The sequence below is a fragment of the Gracilinanus agilis genome, chromosome 2 (assembly GCF_016433145.1).
Source record: "Gracilinanus agilis isolate LMUSP501 chromosome 2, AgileGrace, whole genome shotgun sequence".
NCBI classification, from domain to species: Eukaryota; Metazoa; Chordata; class Mammalia; order Didelphimorphia; family Didelphidae; genus Gracilinanus; species Gracilinanus agilis.
The window spans coordinates 61,622,448-61,639,076 of record NC_058131.1 but is presented as its reverse complement, the minus strand read 5'-3'; the positions used below and the strand labels follow the sequence as shown (position 1 = coordinate 61,639,076).

General features: G+C 48.2%; 1 protein-coding gene across 2 annotated transcripts in view; it reads right to left on the bottom strand.

Annotated features, from left to right (window-relative positions):
* The window catches only part of SLC12A4 (solute carrier family 12 member 4), a 53,912-nt gene that overhangs the window by 24,580 nt on the left and 12,703 nt on the right, over positions 1 to 16,629 (bottom strand). For both annotated transcript variants that reach the window (XM_044663210.1, XM_044663211.1), the window contains exons 2-3: positions 3,437 to 3,531; positions 2,313 to 2,444 (exon numbers count right to left, since the gene is read on the bottom strand). In XM_044663210.1, coding sequence (XP_044519145.1) covers positions 2,313 to 2,444; positions 3,437 to 3,531 — 227 coding nt within the window. The remainder of the gene's footprint in view (positions 1 to 2,312; positions 2,445 to 3,436; positions 3,532 to 16,629) is intronic.

Below are 16,629 nucleotides of genomic sequence, written 5' to 3'. Positions count from 1 at the left end.
CTTCCCCTCTCTTTCCTTCTGTCTCTCTCTCTCCCTCTCTCTCTCTCTCCCTGTCACTCTTTCCCTTCTGTCTATCTCTCTCCCTCCCCCACTCTCCTCTTCTCTCTCTCTCCCTTCTCTCATTCTCTTTCCTCTTCTTTTCTCTCCCCCTGTCCTTCTCCCTCTCCCTTCCTCCCCCCTCTCTCCTTCTGTCTCTCCTTCTCTTTCCCTGTCACTGTCTTTTTCTCTTCTGTCTCTCTCCCTCCCCCTTCTCTCTTCTCTCTCTCCCTTCTCTCATTCTCTTTCCCCTTCTTTCTCTCTTCCCCTCTGTCCTTCTCCCTCTCCCTTCCTCCCCCCCTCTCCTCTTTCTGTCTCTCTGTCTCTCTGTCTCTCTGTCTCTCTCTCTCTCCCTGTCTCTCTCCTCTCTCTCTCCCCCTCCCTCCTTCTCTCTCTAATATAAGTGACAGAACCCACTCCTTCCTGAGGCGGCCTACTGAACTTTCAGATAATTCTAATTAAGAAACTTTTCTTTTCTGCAAAGCCTAAATTTGCCTCTTTGTGACGTCCCCCAGCAGCAACCAGTTCTGTGTTCTGGGGCCCCACATGGGACATCTTCTCCCTCTTGCACACCCCAGCCTTGGGAGGACCTGAGGATATTTACTGTGTGGGCTCCCCCCAAGCCTTCCCTTCTCCAGTGACTTCATCTGATCCACACGGTGTGGCCATGAAGCCGGCCGCCATCTTGGTCACTGCCTCTGGGCCCTTCCAGTGGGTCAATCTTTCCCAGAAAGCGGTGGCCCGAATGGAGCCCAGTTTCCCAGATGGGAGTCTGATGGGGACAGAATATGGTGGGGCTACACCCGGGAGAGTCACAGAGGCCACAGCAATCTACGGCAGAACGGATGCTTCGTGCCTGCCAGATCACACCTAGGACACCAGAGTCATCCTTTTAAAAATACATTTCAGGGGCAGCTGGGTAGCTCAGTGGATTGAGAGCCAGGCCTAGAGACAGGAGGTCCTGGTTCAAATCTGGCCTCAGACACTTCCCAGCTGTGTGACCCTGGGCAAGTCACTTGACCCCCATTGCCTACCCTTACCACTCTTCCACCTATAAGTCAATACACAGAAGTTAAGGGTTTAAAATTAAAAAAAAAAATACATTTCACAAGTTGTGAAACATCTGAAGTGCCTCCGTGCCTGTCTGGAGGGTCTTCTGGTCCTGCTGTTCCCCTCCTGCTGGCTCCCCTGGTCTTATTGGGGCTCCTTGGCTCCCCACTCTGAAAGCCTGGGGGTTCAGGGCTCCCTTTTTCCCGAGAGTTTTCCCTCACTAAGCTTCTTTGGGCTGCTCGATTTGGTGGCCATGGGGGCAGCCACGAGGGAGAAGAAAGTCCTTTAATAAGTGGCTGGCCTTGGACATCTTCGGAGATCAGGCCAGATAGGCTGAATCCCTGCCTTTTCACCTGCTCTCCCTTATCTTGAGCTATTGTTTTAGGTGTGCACAACCTCAAATGCCCCTTTGTTTAATAAACACTTTACCCAGGCCCAAGAGGCTCAAGAGCCAGGCCTCTTGGACCCAGGCCCGGCTGTGAAAAGGGCTTTTCCCAAGGAAGGAGGTGGAGTCCCAAGGCCCACGGTGGCCCTCTTGGCCTCTCCTCGAGGTCAGTAGAACATTTTCTCATCCAGATTCATTTGTAAAACAAGAAAATAATTTTCTGTAAAATGAGCTTGATGGACCTCAGATCCTTCCTAGCGGTGTGACCCTGGGCCAGTCACTTAACGGCCAGGCCTAGCCCTTTGCCCTCTCCTGCCTTGGAAGGGCTCCTTCGTATGGATTCTCAAGCAGAAAGTAAAGGGTTAAACAAGGCTTGCCGGGAGCCCCTTTGTGCCCTCGTGCTGCCGCCCAGTCTTGTTTCCCTAAAGGCTTCCCAGCAGATGCTCTAAGAAAGGAGGCTTGTTTTTGGTTTTTCTCTTTCCCAGACAGACCTTTTCTGGAGCCTCAGACCCCGGGGCCTCGGAGCTGGCCGAGCCCCTTCTAAATAAAGCAGGGAACCCAGCTGTGGGCGAGCGGGCAAGCGGCCAATCCCACCGAGCCTCCGAGCTGGGCCCGGCCCGAGGCCCAGACTCTGCCCAGCCTCTGCCCAGCCCAGCCTCTGCCCGGCCCAGCCTCTGCCCGGCCCAGCCTCTGCCCAGCCTCTGCCCAGCCCAGCCTCTGCCCAGCCCAGCCTCTGCCCGGCCCAGCCTCTGCCCAGCTCAGCCTCTGCCCGGCCCTGCCTCTGCCCAGCCCAGCCTCTGCCCGGCCCAGCTCAGCCCCAGCAGGCCGGCGGCCCACTCACTTTGGATACTTTCCTCCGGGAGCCCTCGGCACTCTCGGCTTCCTCATGCTCTTTGGCCCCCTGGGTGAGGTTGGTATAACTGACCAGCTTCCCCAGGAGAGACGAGACCTTCGGGCGGACATCGAGCTCCTCCTGAAACAGAGAAGGGCGGCGTGAGAGGCTCCCCAACCAGCCTCAGAAGGAAGGGCCTGGGGGAGACCCCGGAAAGCAGCCGGGGCTGTGGGCCGGGCTGGACCTCTAAGCCACCAGCCGCAAGGAGCTAAGCCCAGGGAAGGGGCCTTAGGACAGAGCCGGCGAGGGGCGAAGGCCGCCCGTGGTCCTGGAGCCGAAGGCCCCAACGCCACCCTGTGACTCTGGGCTGATGGTGAGGCACTTCTGTGCCTCAGTTTCCTTTTCTGAAAAACAGATCACAGGCCTGCCAGGCGGAGGGGACCTCAGCCACCCTCTGCTCCAACCTCCTCCTGTAACAGATGAGGAAAGGGAGGCCCGGCCAGGGGTGCAAAGGCAGGCCCTGGGGTAGGTCTGAGGCCCCCCACAGTCTCCCTTCGGGGCTCAGGAGGGAAGGAAGGCCGGCACTCCCCAGCTCAGGGGGTGCAGGTAAGGCAAGTGCTCTGGCAGCCTCCCAGGGCTGATTATGACCGTAATTATTAACAAGAATAACAATGACTGTCATGATAAGGGTCAAATCAGCGATAAGAAGGCCCTGCGCCAAATGGCCTGCCTTCTAGCTCCTGGAGCTCTGCCCATTGGGCTGCATTCCTTCTGCCCCTCCCGGGTCCTCCTCCCCAGTCCTGCCCCTCTCCTTCCTCTCCCCTCCCCCCATCTCCTCCCCAAATCTGACCCTCCCCCCAGCCAACGGAGGGGAAGAGAAAGGGGGGCATCTGGGTCAGACCGAGCTGCCGCTGCGTCCAGCCAATTCTCTGCACACACATGGAGGAAGGCCCCGCTGGGGAGACCCTGGGCCGTCCCATTCCACAGGGCTGAGCCCCAGAGGGGGATCTGACTCCGGAGGGCCCCCCTTGACTTTTCTGCCTCTGAATCTCGGATCCCCCCAATGCCCTCCTTCTGCGGGCTCAGGACGCACTCCCGGCCGCAAAGGAGGAGGAGGAAGAGCAGCGTCTTACTTCGAACAAGGCCAAGTTCCGGTCGTAGTAATCGCTTCCTTTGGTGGCTTCGGAGCAGCTGAGGAAAGGGCTGCTCTCTTTGTGATTGCTGTGACCTGCCGAGAGAAAGGGAGACACGGTGTCAGGGGCCACCAGAGACACCCCCCGCAGCCATAACCGGGCAGCCCAGCGCAGGGAGAGATAAAGGGGAAGTCCGGGGGGACCTACGGCCCTGGGAAGGCCTCTTCGGCAACAGGTGAAGGAAAGGAACGGCACCCAGGGGGGCCAGGCTCGGGAAGACCCGAGATCAAAGCTGGGTGACCCTGGGCAGGTCCCTTCACCCTGCTTGCCTCAGTTTATCCATCTGTAAAATGAGCCAGAGGAAGCAATGGCAAATGACCAAGAAAACCCCCAAAGAGGTCATGAAGAGTTGGAGTCAACTGAAATGAATGACCCACAAAGGAAGGGATATGCATTTATAAAGTGCCGACTGTGGGGCAGGATTTGTGTTAAGTGAGCACTTTTACACGTGATTCTCATGACAACTCCGGAGGGGTTGCTGCTATCATTATTATCTCCATTTTATATGTGAGAAAACAGAAGCAAATAGGTTAAATGACCTGTCCAGGGTCACACAGCTAGCAGGTATCTGAGGCCATATTTGAACTCAGGTCTTCCTGACTCTAGATGCAGTGTTCTATCCACTGCTACCAGTTGCCTCTAAATTAGGATGGGCATGAACAGGTCCAGTGAATAAAATAAGGCCCGGGAGTCCAAGAATCCACTCAAGCACTTTTAGAACCTCTCTTGGGTAAGCCCAATGGCAGAGACAAAATGGCGGACCAGAAGCAGCTGTCTCGCCAATGCACATCCACACTGAATGAGCTGGATGCTGATGTTGGAGCCTCTCGCCATTCTCCCAAATGCCAGTATGATCTGTAGTGTAGTACAAAAGGCCCTGGCCTGGGAGTCAGAGGACCCGTGTGACCTTGGGCAAGTCACAACTCAGGGTCCTCCTCTGTAAAAGGAGGGACATTGGATGAGACAATCTCTAAGGCCCTTCCCAGCTTTAGATTCTGTGATTCTATTCCAAGATACCACTGTTTGCACATGCAGAAGTCACAAGAAATGGGCTGGCCAGCTCCAGGGCCACTCCTATGGTCAGGGATCCAAGTTTTCTTTTAAAAAACAAAACAACAAAACAAAAAAACCTTTCTGTCTTAGGATCAATTCTAAGACAGAAGAGCGACAAGGGCTGAACCACGGGGGTTCAGTGACTTGCCCAGGATCACCTAGCTTGAGGTCACATTTGAACCCAAGTCCTCCCGACTCCAGGTCCTACGCTCTGGCCCCTTCCAAGTTGTTTTCAAACAAGCCACCCAGGCCTCTTGGGCAGTGTTGGCCTGGTGACTCTTGTTACTGACCACATGCCAGCTGCTCTTTGGTCCAAGTCCCTGTCCTCAAAGCGCTTAGAATCGATATCAACATGGCGCCTTGTTTGGCATTCGAGGAAGCTTTAGGCATGTTGGCGTGGCATGTGGGCAGGACTCCGCTTCTCCATTGGCTCCCTAGGTGAGTGCGTCTAGTTTTCCTACACAGAATTATTACATGCTAGAATGACTTCCTCTGTAGTGTCTCTTCTTGGTAAAAAAACAACCACCAGAAGCCATCTGGATGAGCCCATTTTCACCCTTGAGTCAGCGACTCCTTCAACCTTGCCTGGCTCCTCTTCAGCCACAGAACAGCTCTCCTTCTTAGAGAGCTTTAGGGCTTATAACATGCTTTACTGACCTCAACAGGGAGGGAAGGCCTGGAAATACAATGGTTATTGGAAGGAATTAGGGTGGATAAACATCTTGAAAAAGAGATCACCTTTGTAGCTCAACTCGGAAAGAGTGTCTCCACGTTCTCTTCTTCCTTTTAAAAAATAACCCTAACCCTCTGTCTGACCCTGACACAGAGTCAGGACTGTGTATCAGTTCTAAGGGAGAAGAGCAGTAAGGGCTAGGCAATGGGGGTGACTTGCCCAGGGTCACCCAGCGAGGAAGCATCTGAGGCTAGATTTAAACCCAGGATCTCTATCCACTGAGCTACCTCATGGTCCCTCCTTTTCTTTACTCCTTAGAGCATGGCTTTTGACTGTATCATTCCAAGGAAACGGCTCTTTCCAAAGTTATCAATGCTCTCTGAGTTGCCAAATCCAAGGACCTTTTCTTCATCCCTACTGGTGGGTTTGGCTGCCCTGAGCCTCTTCCCATGTCAACCAACCTCCATTCAGCCTCTAAAGGACCAGACGGATCATGGCACCCCCTTACTCAAGAGCCTCCAGTGGCTTCCTACTGCCTCCAAGATCAAAGCCCTTCTCCCAACTCCCATCGACCTCCACTAAGCCACTAAAGTATCTGATGGATCATGGCTCTGCTTTGCTCAAGAGACTCCAGTGGCTCCCTACTGCCTCCAGGATCAAATACAAAATGCTGTTTATAATCTCCTTTTACAGTCTTATTATACCTTATTTCCCACCACATACTCTTTGACTCAGTGACAATGGCCTCCTGGATGTTCCAGAAAGGAGACCTTCCATCTCTTGGCTCTGGGAATTCTCTGTGGCTGTCCCCCATGTCTGGAACACTCTTCATCTGTGACTATTGACCTTCCTGGTGTCTTCTAAGTCCCAGCTATAATCCTACCTCCTACAGGAAGCCTTCCCCCACCTTCTTAATTCCAGTGCCTTCCCTCTGTTAATGATTTCCTGCTTATCCAGTATATAGCTTACTTGGTGTCTATTTGTTAGCAAGTTGTCTCCTCTGTTCTACGGTAAGCCCCTTGAGGGCAGGGACTCTCTTGTGCCTCTTTTTGTACCCACAGTGCTTGGCACTTAGTATAGGCTCTTATTAAATGGTGACTGATTTTCGAGGACATGAGGGGCTGCCCTGGGGAAGAAGGATTAGACTTGTTTGACTTGGCACCAGAAAACGGTACGACTCAGAGCAAAGCCTGTAAGCTGCAAAGAAGTACATTTTTGCCTGATTTAAGAAAAATGTCTGATCACTAGTGCTGTTCCACAGTGGAACCGGCAGCTGTGGAAGCAGTAGCCACCCCCTCACGAGGGGGGGGGGGAGGGGATTTTTTTAAAAACCCTTACCTGTCTTAGAAACACTACTGTGTTAGAACCAAGGCAGAAAAGTGGCAGAGGGCTGGATAATTGGGGGGGGGGGGGGGGGGTTAAGTGACTTGCCCAGAGTCACACAGCTGGGAAGTGTCTGAGGCCAGATTTGAACCCTGGGTCTCCCAACTCCAGGTCCAGTGCTTTACACTGTGCTACCCAGCTCCTTCCCCCACATTCTAAACCCTATATAGTCTCTTCGACAACCCTCCGGAGTAAACAGTGGGAATACTATGATCATCTCTACTTTTAAGATAAAGGAATGGGTTTTCTTAGGTCTTCCCAACACGTTTTTTTTTTTTTTTTTTTTTTTTTTTAAAACTCTTACCTTCCGTCTTAGAGTCAATACTGGATATTGGCTCCAAGGCAGAAGAGCGGTAAGGACTAGGCAATGGGGGTCAAGTGACTTGCCCAGGGTCACACAGCTGGGAAGTGTCTGAGGTCAAATTTGAACCCAGGACCTCTTGTCTCTAGGCCTGGCTCTCCATCCACTGGGCTACTTAGCTGCACCCCCACCCCCGGTTTTACTCTACCTCCGCTATTAATCCATCCCTGCTCTGAGCTGGGGGGGGGTGGGGAGGAAGTAGGGGGAAGGTCAGCCCCGGCAACGGCAACGCCATTTGGCCGGCTCTCCGTCCTCCCGGGGGCCAGCCCCATTATTGACTGACTGGCCACGGCTGGATTTAAACAGTGTGACCTTGGCTGAGAACAGCAGCTTCCTGAGTCTGTTGTTGACTGCGCGTCAGAGTCACTAATTAGCCGCAGCCCCGCCTACACACCCCCTTCCGTCCAGGTCCAGCCCGGGATCCATCTATCCGGGCCCTCCTCCCCGACTGGACTGCCATGCTAAGGCGGGGAGGAAGCACAAGAAGAACCATCTTCTCCCCCTCTCCCCGGGGGGCAGCCCCAGGCCGGAGGTGACAGAACACAGCTCCCGGCCTGAAATGCACCAGGAGGCGGGTCTTTGTACATTTCAGAGGTGCGAAGTCACGTGGGGGGGGCGAGGAGGGAAGGTTCTGCTATTCCTGACCCGTGTGACACTCCTGGGCAAATCACTACCTCCCTGCCTCAGTTTCCCTCGTCTATAAAACGGGGATTGGATGGGCACTCTGTTACTTGTCCCGTTACAAAGGAGAAAGAAGAGTGGCCTGGGCAGTACAAACTGAGTTCTGGGGCCATTTCTGCCCATTCCGATCCTGGGTCTGTTTCTTCTATATATGGAGGCATCCTTCGCTTTAAAACTGGAGAAAAGAATCCCAGACAGTGGTGGCTAGACGGCTCAGGGGATAGAGAGCCAGGCCTAGAAAGGGGAAGTCCTGGGTTCAAATTTGCCTTCAGACACTTCCTAGTTGTGTGACCTTGGGCAAGTCACTTAATCCCCATGGTTTAGCCTTTATTGATCATTCTGTTTTGGAACCAATACTTTGTACGGTTTTTAAGCCACAAGGTAAAGGGGTTAAAAAAAAAAAAAAGACGGTACACTAAACAGAACTAGGGGGAATGTAAACCAAGTGACATAGTCCTCTGGGAATGGTCTTTGTGGCTCTCAGGTACCACAATTTGTCTAAGGCTAAATATATAATAACAACAAACCACAGTTCCTGTTGCTACCGCATTTTAGGATTTGCAAAGCTACAATCCTGTGAGGTAGGTGACACAAATATTCTCTTCATTTTCCAGATGGGGAAACTGAGATTCAGATTGGTAAGTGCCTAGGTGCTAGGAAATAGTGGAGGCAGGAGGAGAATTCAGGACTGTAAGCCCAAATTTCTTCCCATCAAGCTCCAGGGCCCTCCAGTCAATCAATCAATCAACACTTAAGCACTTAGTAAGTAAATAACACTTAAGTGCCTACTTTGAAGACTCCTCTTCATGAATTCAATTCTGATTTTAGATACTTCCTAGCTGTATGACCCTAGGCAAGTCACTTAACCCAGTTTGCCTCAGTTTCCTAATTTGTCAAATGAACTAACAAACCTTTTTTTTTTTTTTTTGGCCAAGAAAATTTTTGCCAAGAAAACCCCAAATGGGGTCATGAAGGGTTGGACATGACTGAAATGACTGAACAAGAGACTACTATGTACCTGGCACTATGATAAGCACCGAGGGTACAAAAAGAGGCAAAAGACAGTCTCCCCTCTCAAGGAGTTTACAAATGAGACAAAGGAAAAAAATCAAGGCCAAGAGGATAGGGGACATTCTCCAAAGTGCATAGCTAATACCACCATTGGGGTGTCAGCAAAGGCAGACTCTTCATGAGAAATGACCACATTGGCCCAGCACATCTCAATCCTCTGGGAATCCCATCCCTGCCTCAAGTCCCCTTGAGTTTAGAAAAATCTGTCAGTTTAGGAAAAGCGTCCCCTCCAGTCCCTGTCATAGCTGTGACTGTGGGCCATAGGGATATTTTCTGGGAACTTGTCTAAGAACTAAATGCTCCTGCAAAATATATAGGGCCTACCCTATGCTATTTAAATGTCTTGCTATTTTATTTTATAGAAATTATTTTGATGAATTCACAAGAATTTGATTTAAGAGGAAGAAGAAAAAAAAAAAGTAGGGCCAGAAGCTTCTCAGAGGATCATCTGATGTACAATCAGAAGGGACCTCACAGGTAAAGGAGGTGGATCCCCTGATTTAACAGAAAAGGAAACTGAGGGGAGCCTAGAAGTGTTAAATGAACCCACAAAAGTCATACTCTAGCTACAACTCCAGAGTTCTTCCCACAGAGAATATTAGAGCTAAAAGGGTAGTAATAATAACAATACAAGCTAGTATTTATGTAGCGCTTTAAAGTTTGTAAAGTCCTTGACAACTATCTAATTTGATCCTTAAAACAATCCTTGGAAGAAGATATTATCTCCACTTTACAGATGAGGAAACTGAGGCTGAGGAAGGCTTGGCAACTTACCCAGGGACACAGAGCTACTAAATCTCATTTGGGGATTTGAACTCAGGACTCCTTGCCTTCAATACTCTTTTTCTCCTATACTACCTAGCTGCCTCATTGAGTCCCATTCTTTCATTTTACAGGAAAAGAAACTAAAACTCTAGAGAGGAAAAGAGATTTCCCTGGGGTAACAACAAGTTAAAAAGTTGCTGGGCTTGGGGAAGATGGTGGAGTAAGGCAGGAAATTACCTGGTTCTCCTAAATTGCTCCACAAATAATTTAAAATAACATCTCAAAGTGAACTTGAGAGTGGCAGAAATAATTAAAAGTTGGAATACAGAAGTCATCTACCTAAGACAACTTGAGAGGATGTTAGGAAAGATCTGGCCTCCCAGTATGGTGGTTTGGCCTCTGCAAAGTACAGACTGGTCAACAAATAGCAAGCCCGATCCAGGGATCATGCTGGCTATAGTCACTCCCAGGAGAGTAGAATCCCTAAACTGAGTTCTAGGGCAGAGAGGTGAGCTGAAGTGAGTTTATAGCCAACTGAGGGACCAATGGGATTAAGAGCTTTTGTGATGGCAGCAGTGCTGGTGATCCTGCTCATGGCTCAGGGATGGAAGGAGAGGAGTACCTGAGGTCACTCTTGGACCAAGACGTGAGCCAAGCCTGGCCTTGGATCATAGAATATTGGAAGAATGAAAAAGTCAAAGACTCCTAGATAGAGCTCAGAAACCAAAAGCATGAAAAACTTGAAGCCTGAGACATTATCCTCACACCTCAGGACTAGAGCCTGATCCTAACATAAAGTTAACAGCTAAGAAATAAGCTGCTTTAAAAAAAAGTCAAAGAGAAAGACCCCAAAAGATAGCTACTATGGTGATAGAGGAGATCAGGATTCAAACTCAGAGGATGGTGAAATCAAAACAGCTACTTCTAAAGCTTCAAAGAAAGAATGTAAAAATGGTCACAAGTCCAAAAGAGAATTCTAGGAAGATCTTAAAAAGGACTTTAATAATCAAATTTAAAAATTGGAGGGCAAGGAGAAAGGAGAAGGGAGGGACTCTTAAAAAGGGTTCAAGTTACAGAGGAAGTGCTCAGAAGTAAATCATATATCCTGAGAAAGGAGAGAACTAGGGAGAGGGGGGGGGAGGAGAGGGAGAGAGAGAGGATAAACATTGAGAAAAGAAGAATGGAGGGAAACACACAACTAGTAATTATAATTTTGAATGTGAATAGAATGAACTCACTCATAAAACAGAAATGAATAGTATAATGAATCACAAACCAGAATCTGACAATATGTTATTTGTAGGAAACACATTTAAAATGAGCGACACATACAAAGTAAAAAAATGGAAGGATGAAATAGAATTCATTATGCTTCAGCTAATGCAAAAAAAGTGGACATAGCAATCATGATCTCAGACAAAGTTAAAGCTAAAATTGAAAGGCAAATCAGGGGAACAAAGTAGACATACAATTCACAGTAGTAAATGATTATATTTGAAAAAATGTAAAGATTTAAGCACTGCGGATAATAATTCACCATTTGGTTAAAAACTAGAAAGCAGTCTGGCACAAAGTAGGTTTAGATCAATACCTTAAACCATTTACCAAGATGTGGTCAAAATGGATAAATGCCCTAGACATAAAGGGAGATCCAAAGCAAATTAGAAGAAGAGGAAACATTACTTATCAGGCTATTAGAAGAAGAATTTATGAATAAACAAAGAGAGCCTTATGAGATATAAAATGGATAATTTTTGCTTACATTAAATTAAAAAGATTTTGTACAAATAAAGCCATTGTTGCTAAGATTAGGAGGAAAGCAAAAAATTAGGACAAAATTATAGACAGTTTCTCTGATAAAGGTCTCACATCTCAAATATATTGGAAACTTTGCCAAATTTATAAGAATATAAATGATTTCCCAATTGATAAATGGTCAAAAGATATGAACAGGCAATTTTTTAATGAAGAAAACACAGCTATGTATAATCATATGAAAAAAATACTCAATGATTACTGACTAGAAAAATGCAAATTAAAGCAATTTTGAGGTAACATTTCATAGATAAAAAAAACTGGGCAAGGACCTGTTTGTACAAAAATATTCATGGCTGTGCTCTTTGTGGTAGCAAAAAATTTGGAAAATGAGGGGATGTTCCTTGATTGGGGAATGGCTGGACAAATTGTGGTATATGATGGTGATGGAATACTGTTGTGCTGAAAGGAATCAATGGGTTTCTACAAGAACTGGAAAGACCTCCATGAACTGATGTGCAGTGAAATAAGCAGAACCAGGAGAACATTATACACAGAGACTGTAACACTGTGGGATGATCAAATGTAACGGACATTGCTACTAAGAGCAATGTAATGATCCAGGACAATTATGAGAAAGAACGACATCTACATCCAGAAAAAGAACTGTGGGAGTAGAAATGCAGAAGAAAACATGTGATTCATCACTAGTTTATATGAGAATGTGATTTGGGGTTTTGGTTTTAAAGGTTTGCTCTTTTACAAAAATGAATATATTTATGCATAACCCAGTGGAATTGCTTGTCAACCCTAGGAGGGGGAAGGGATAAAGGGAGGGAGAATCATGGAACCATGGTAACATTTAAAAATAAAAGAAGAGAGAGATAACATTTCACAGCTATCAGACTGGCTAAAAAGATAGAAGGAGAAAATGACAAATGTTGGAGGGAGTGTGGAAAAATGGGGACATTAGTTCACTGTTGGTAAAATCGTGAACTGATCCAATCATTTTGGAGAACAATCTGGAATGATGCCCAAAGAGTTATAAAAAACTCTGCATACCCTTTGACTCAGCAATACCATTATTAGATCTGTTTCCCAATGTGATCAGGGGAAAAAGAAAAGAACCTATATATTCTAAAATATTTATGCCAGCTCTTTTTGTGGTGGCAAAGAACTGGAAACTGGGGGGATGCCCATCAGTTAGAGAATGGCTAAACAAGTTGTAGCATATGATTGTGAGAGAATATTACTATGCTGTAAGAAATGATGAATAGGCTGATTTTAGAAAAACACAGAAAAACATGCATGAAATAATGAAACTAGCAAAACCAAAGAACCTAAGAAGGAGGATGTTATCTTCCTGCAGAGAAGGAATTGAGAAATGCATAGCATGGTTTTACATATATTATGTATTCCTCTCTCTCCCTCTCTGTCTGTCACTGTTTCTCTCCATCTCTTTCTCTCTCTCTCTCTCTCTCTCTGTTTCTCTCCATCTCTTTCTCTCTCTCTCTCTCTCTGTTTCTCTCTCTCTCTCTCTCTCTTTCTCTGTCTGTCTGTCTCCCTCCATCTCTGTCTCTTTTGTCTCTGTCTCTCCCTGCTTCTCTGTTTCTCCTTCCTTCTCTCTCTCTCCTTTTCTCTTTCTCTGTCTCTTCCTCTCTCTCTGTTTCCCTCCATCTCTCTCTCTTTCATCTCTCATGTCTCTCTCCCTCCTTCTCTCTCTCTCTCCTTCCTTTTCTCTCTCTCCTTTACTCTTTCTCTGTCTTTCCCTCTTCTCTGTCTCTTCCTCCTCCTCTCTCTCTCTCTCTCTGTTTCTCTCTCAAATGCTGGGCTTCTCTAGTGTGGAATGAAGGAAAGAGACAGCTTGGAACTTAAAATGTAGCCCCTGCCCCGCAAAGTTACATTTAAAAAAGAAGAGTAGCTGGGCTCGAAACCTGCTTTTCTCACTGTGAGCCCTTTGGCATGATATCTCCCCCTGGGACCTTGGTGAGGATTCAGTCCCTTACAGGGTTACACCATCTGACCCCTGCCTCCCTCTCATCTCTTTTCTCCCCAAAATTCCTCCCCTCCCTTCCACATTTCTGGTGCCATGGTAGGAGTGGAATCCACGTTCCACAGGCACACTGGCACGATGCTAATATTGAGTGGGTGCTTCCCTTCCTGGATGCTACTCTGGGCAGAGGACACACCTGTCCCAGTGGCCCGTCACTCCCTGACCCTGGAGGACCCGGAGAGGACCGCCCTGACTCAGGAACTCTGCAGCCTCCCCAGCAGGGCCGGGCCAGGCCAGGCCACACGGCTACAACCCTCCTTAGTATTAGAAAGACGGAGCCACCAAGGAGAGGAGACGAGGTTAGAGACTGTGGAGACAGGAAGGCCTGGGCTCCTGCCCCGTCCTGCCTAAGCCATCAGTGCCCTGACCCGACAGGCGGCACAGAAGGTACAGACCAGGGACAGAGAGCTTCCTCCCTGCCACTAAAATCACTAAATAATTATTATTATAGCTGACATTGATGACACTGTGCTAAGTACGACACAAATACAATAACAATAATAATAGTTAATGTTTATGGAGGGCTTGCTACGGGCCGCAGCACTTTATAGGAATGATCTCATTTGATCTAGTCCCTCCATCCCCCCCAATGCTCCGAGACCCTTCATGGACCTCAGATTTCCTAATTTCAGGATTTTACCGGACAAAGCTCTCGAGCAATCCATAGTTTGGCTGGCAGGTGGCTTCAGGAGATTTTGTGGCCAAATCTTTCATCCATCACCAGACTGACCACCTCTCAAAGGGTAAAGCCTCTCTGAATTTGGCTGTGCTGGTCCTTAGAAAACAGTCTGTGAGGGGCAGCTGGGTGGCTCAGTGGATGGAGAGCCAGGCCCAGAGATGGGAGGTCCTGGGTTCAAATCTGGCCTCAGCCACTTCCTAGCTGTGTGACCCTGGGCAAGTCACTTGACCCTCATTGCCCACCCTTACCACTCTTCTCCTTGGAATCAATACACTGTACTGATTCTAAGATGGAATGTAAAGGGTTTTATTTAAAAACACACAAACAAAAAAACCAGTCCATGGCCAGGCCAACACCTGATGCCTTTCTCTTTGGGTAGAAGCTCCCCAAAGCTCCCCTCCATGCATAAAATTGGGCTTACATGTATATTTATGTCAACAATCAGAACACTTTACAAGGACAAAAGTAAAAACTATCCCTGCCTTCAAGCAGCTTATAGTCTAGGCCAAGGAGTTATCATTTAAAAATATTATATACACATATAAATATATATACACACATACAGACATTACACACGGGGCATCACATATACATGCATGTGCAGATACAGTAAAGAAGCAGGCCCTACATGTGTGTCTACATCATACACACATACACTGTGCATACATATAACATGCCACAAAATAATATTTAATATCTTTTAATACAATTATGTTATATTTTAATATTATGTGTTGTTTTGTTATATTTCAGCATATCGAACTTACACATGTATATGTGTAATAAATCTATATGCATAATGTTATATTTAACATAGGTTATGCTTTGTTATATTTTAATATTATGTGGTATATTTTGTTATCATTTAATGTTATATAATTACTATAATAAATGTGCACATGTGTATGTGTAATACACTATACACATCATTTTTTGTTATATTATATTTTAATATTGTGTTAAATTTTGTTATAGTTTAATATCATATACTCAATATAAGAAATGTGCACATGTGCATGTGTAACAAATCCAGACATGTTATATTTTAATATTATGTTATGTCGTAGTATAGTTTAATGTTATATATTCAATATAACAAATGTGCACATGTGCATGTGTAATAAATCTATGTATGCCCTAACCAGGTGCATCTCTATGTACAGATACGAGTGTGTGTCTATAAGGACATAGAGGGGGATACAGAAGAGATACGCGGGACTGGGGAGGGAGGGCGCTGGCGTGTGGGGGAAGGGGATCAGGGAAGGCTTCCTGGAGGAGGGGGCTCTCGGGCTAAGGAGGGATCCGGAGGGAGGCCATGTAAAGGGTTCGCCTTGGAAGGACCTCGAGCATCCTGTGGTCCAAAGAGGCCGGTCTGCCCGAGGCCTCGAAGGTAATTCACAGGTGGCAGAAAACAGGGATTTAAGGCCAAGTCCCGCCTCCATCCAGAGCAGTCTCTGCCCCGATGGCACAGAGGGAAACTGAGGCACGGGGCGGGGGAGCGTCCCCCGTGTCCACCTACCCAGGGTCCTGGGCCTGATGAGCACAGGCTCGAATTCCTGCCGGAGCAGTTCGGCCATCCCGCTCTCTAGGCAGAGAAGGTCACGGAGGGAGCCTTCGGTGAGGGTGGCCATAGTGGCCATGGATGCTGCCCGGGTCTCGCTCCTCCTCCACCTATCCCAACAGGCCCCTCGGGGGCGGGCAGAGAGGACCCCCCTCGAGTTCCCTCTATGGCAGGAGCTTGGAACAGTTGGGGGCATTCTGGGATAGCCCCCCGGAAGCAGCCCCAGAGGTGGGGGGTCGGGGCCGGCTAGCGCGCTGCCACGGCAACGCACCGAGGCATTCCAGGCCCCGAGTGGCCTCTCGGTCTCCAGTGAACCCAAAGCCCTAGAGGGGCTGCAGGGGGGGCTTCTGTGCCCCCAGGAGCGCGGCACGAGGCTGGATGGCAAGGGGCAGGCGTGTGGCTCCTGAAGGGCACACCTTAGGATTTTAGGGCTGGAAGGGCCCTTCGGGGTCACTTAGGCCGGCCCATCCATTTTACAGATGAGGAAACTGAGGCAAAGAGCGAGAGGGCAGGGGTAGGGGGCGTGGGGGGAGGTGGAAGGCCTGGAATTCAAATCTAATGGCGGCCAGACCTTCTCCCTCCAGGCACGGTTCCCTCCTCCTGCCAGGCCGAAGCTGGCACGGCATCCCCCGGCGCAGAACAGATTACAGAAGACAGAACACTAGCGTGCTGTGAGAAGAGATCCAGGCGGTGGTTTCAGAGAAAACTGGGAAAACTTGAGTGAACCGACCCAAAGCGGAACGAGCAGGACCCGGACAACAAAGGCAACAAGAGCAGGGCCCAACCAAAGCTCACAGAAGGGCCCTCTGAGCCTAGAGGACCGACAAGGAACAAGGGATAGCCAAGGACTCGGCTCCGGGGCAGAACCACTGAGTTGTGGAAACCCCCCAATGTGAGAATTTGTTTTGCTTGATGTACAATAGGATGTTGCCTGCCCTGCCCCACCCCAGGCCATTCTCTCTTTTTTACCCCCCAATGATGGGACTATAGAAGGAAAGATTTTTTGTTAATTAAAAAAAAAAATAATTAAAAAATAAAAGCATTCCCTATCTAGAATGGAAGGGGGGGAAGAGAGAGGGGGGGGAAGAGAGAGAGAGA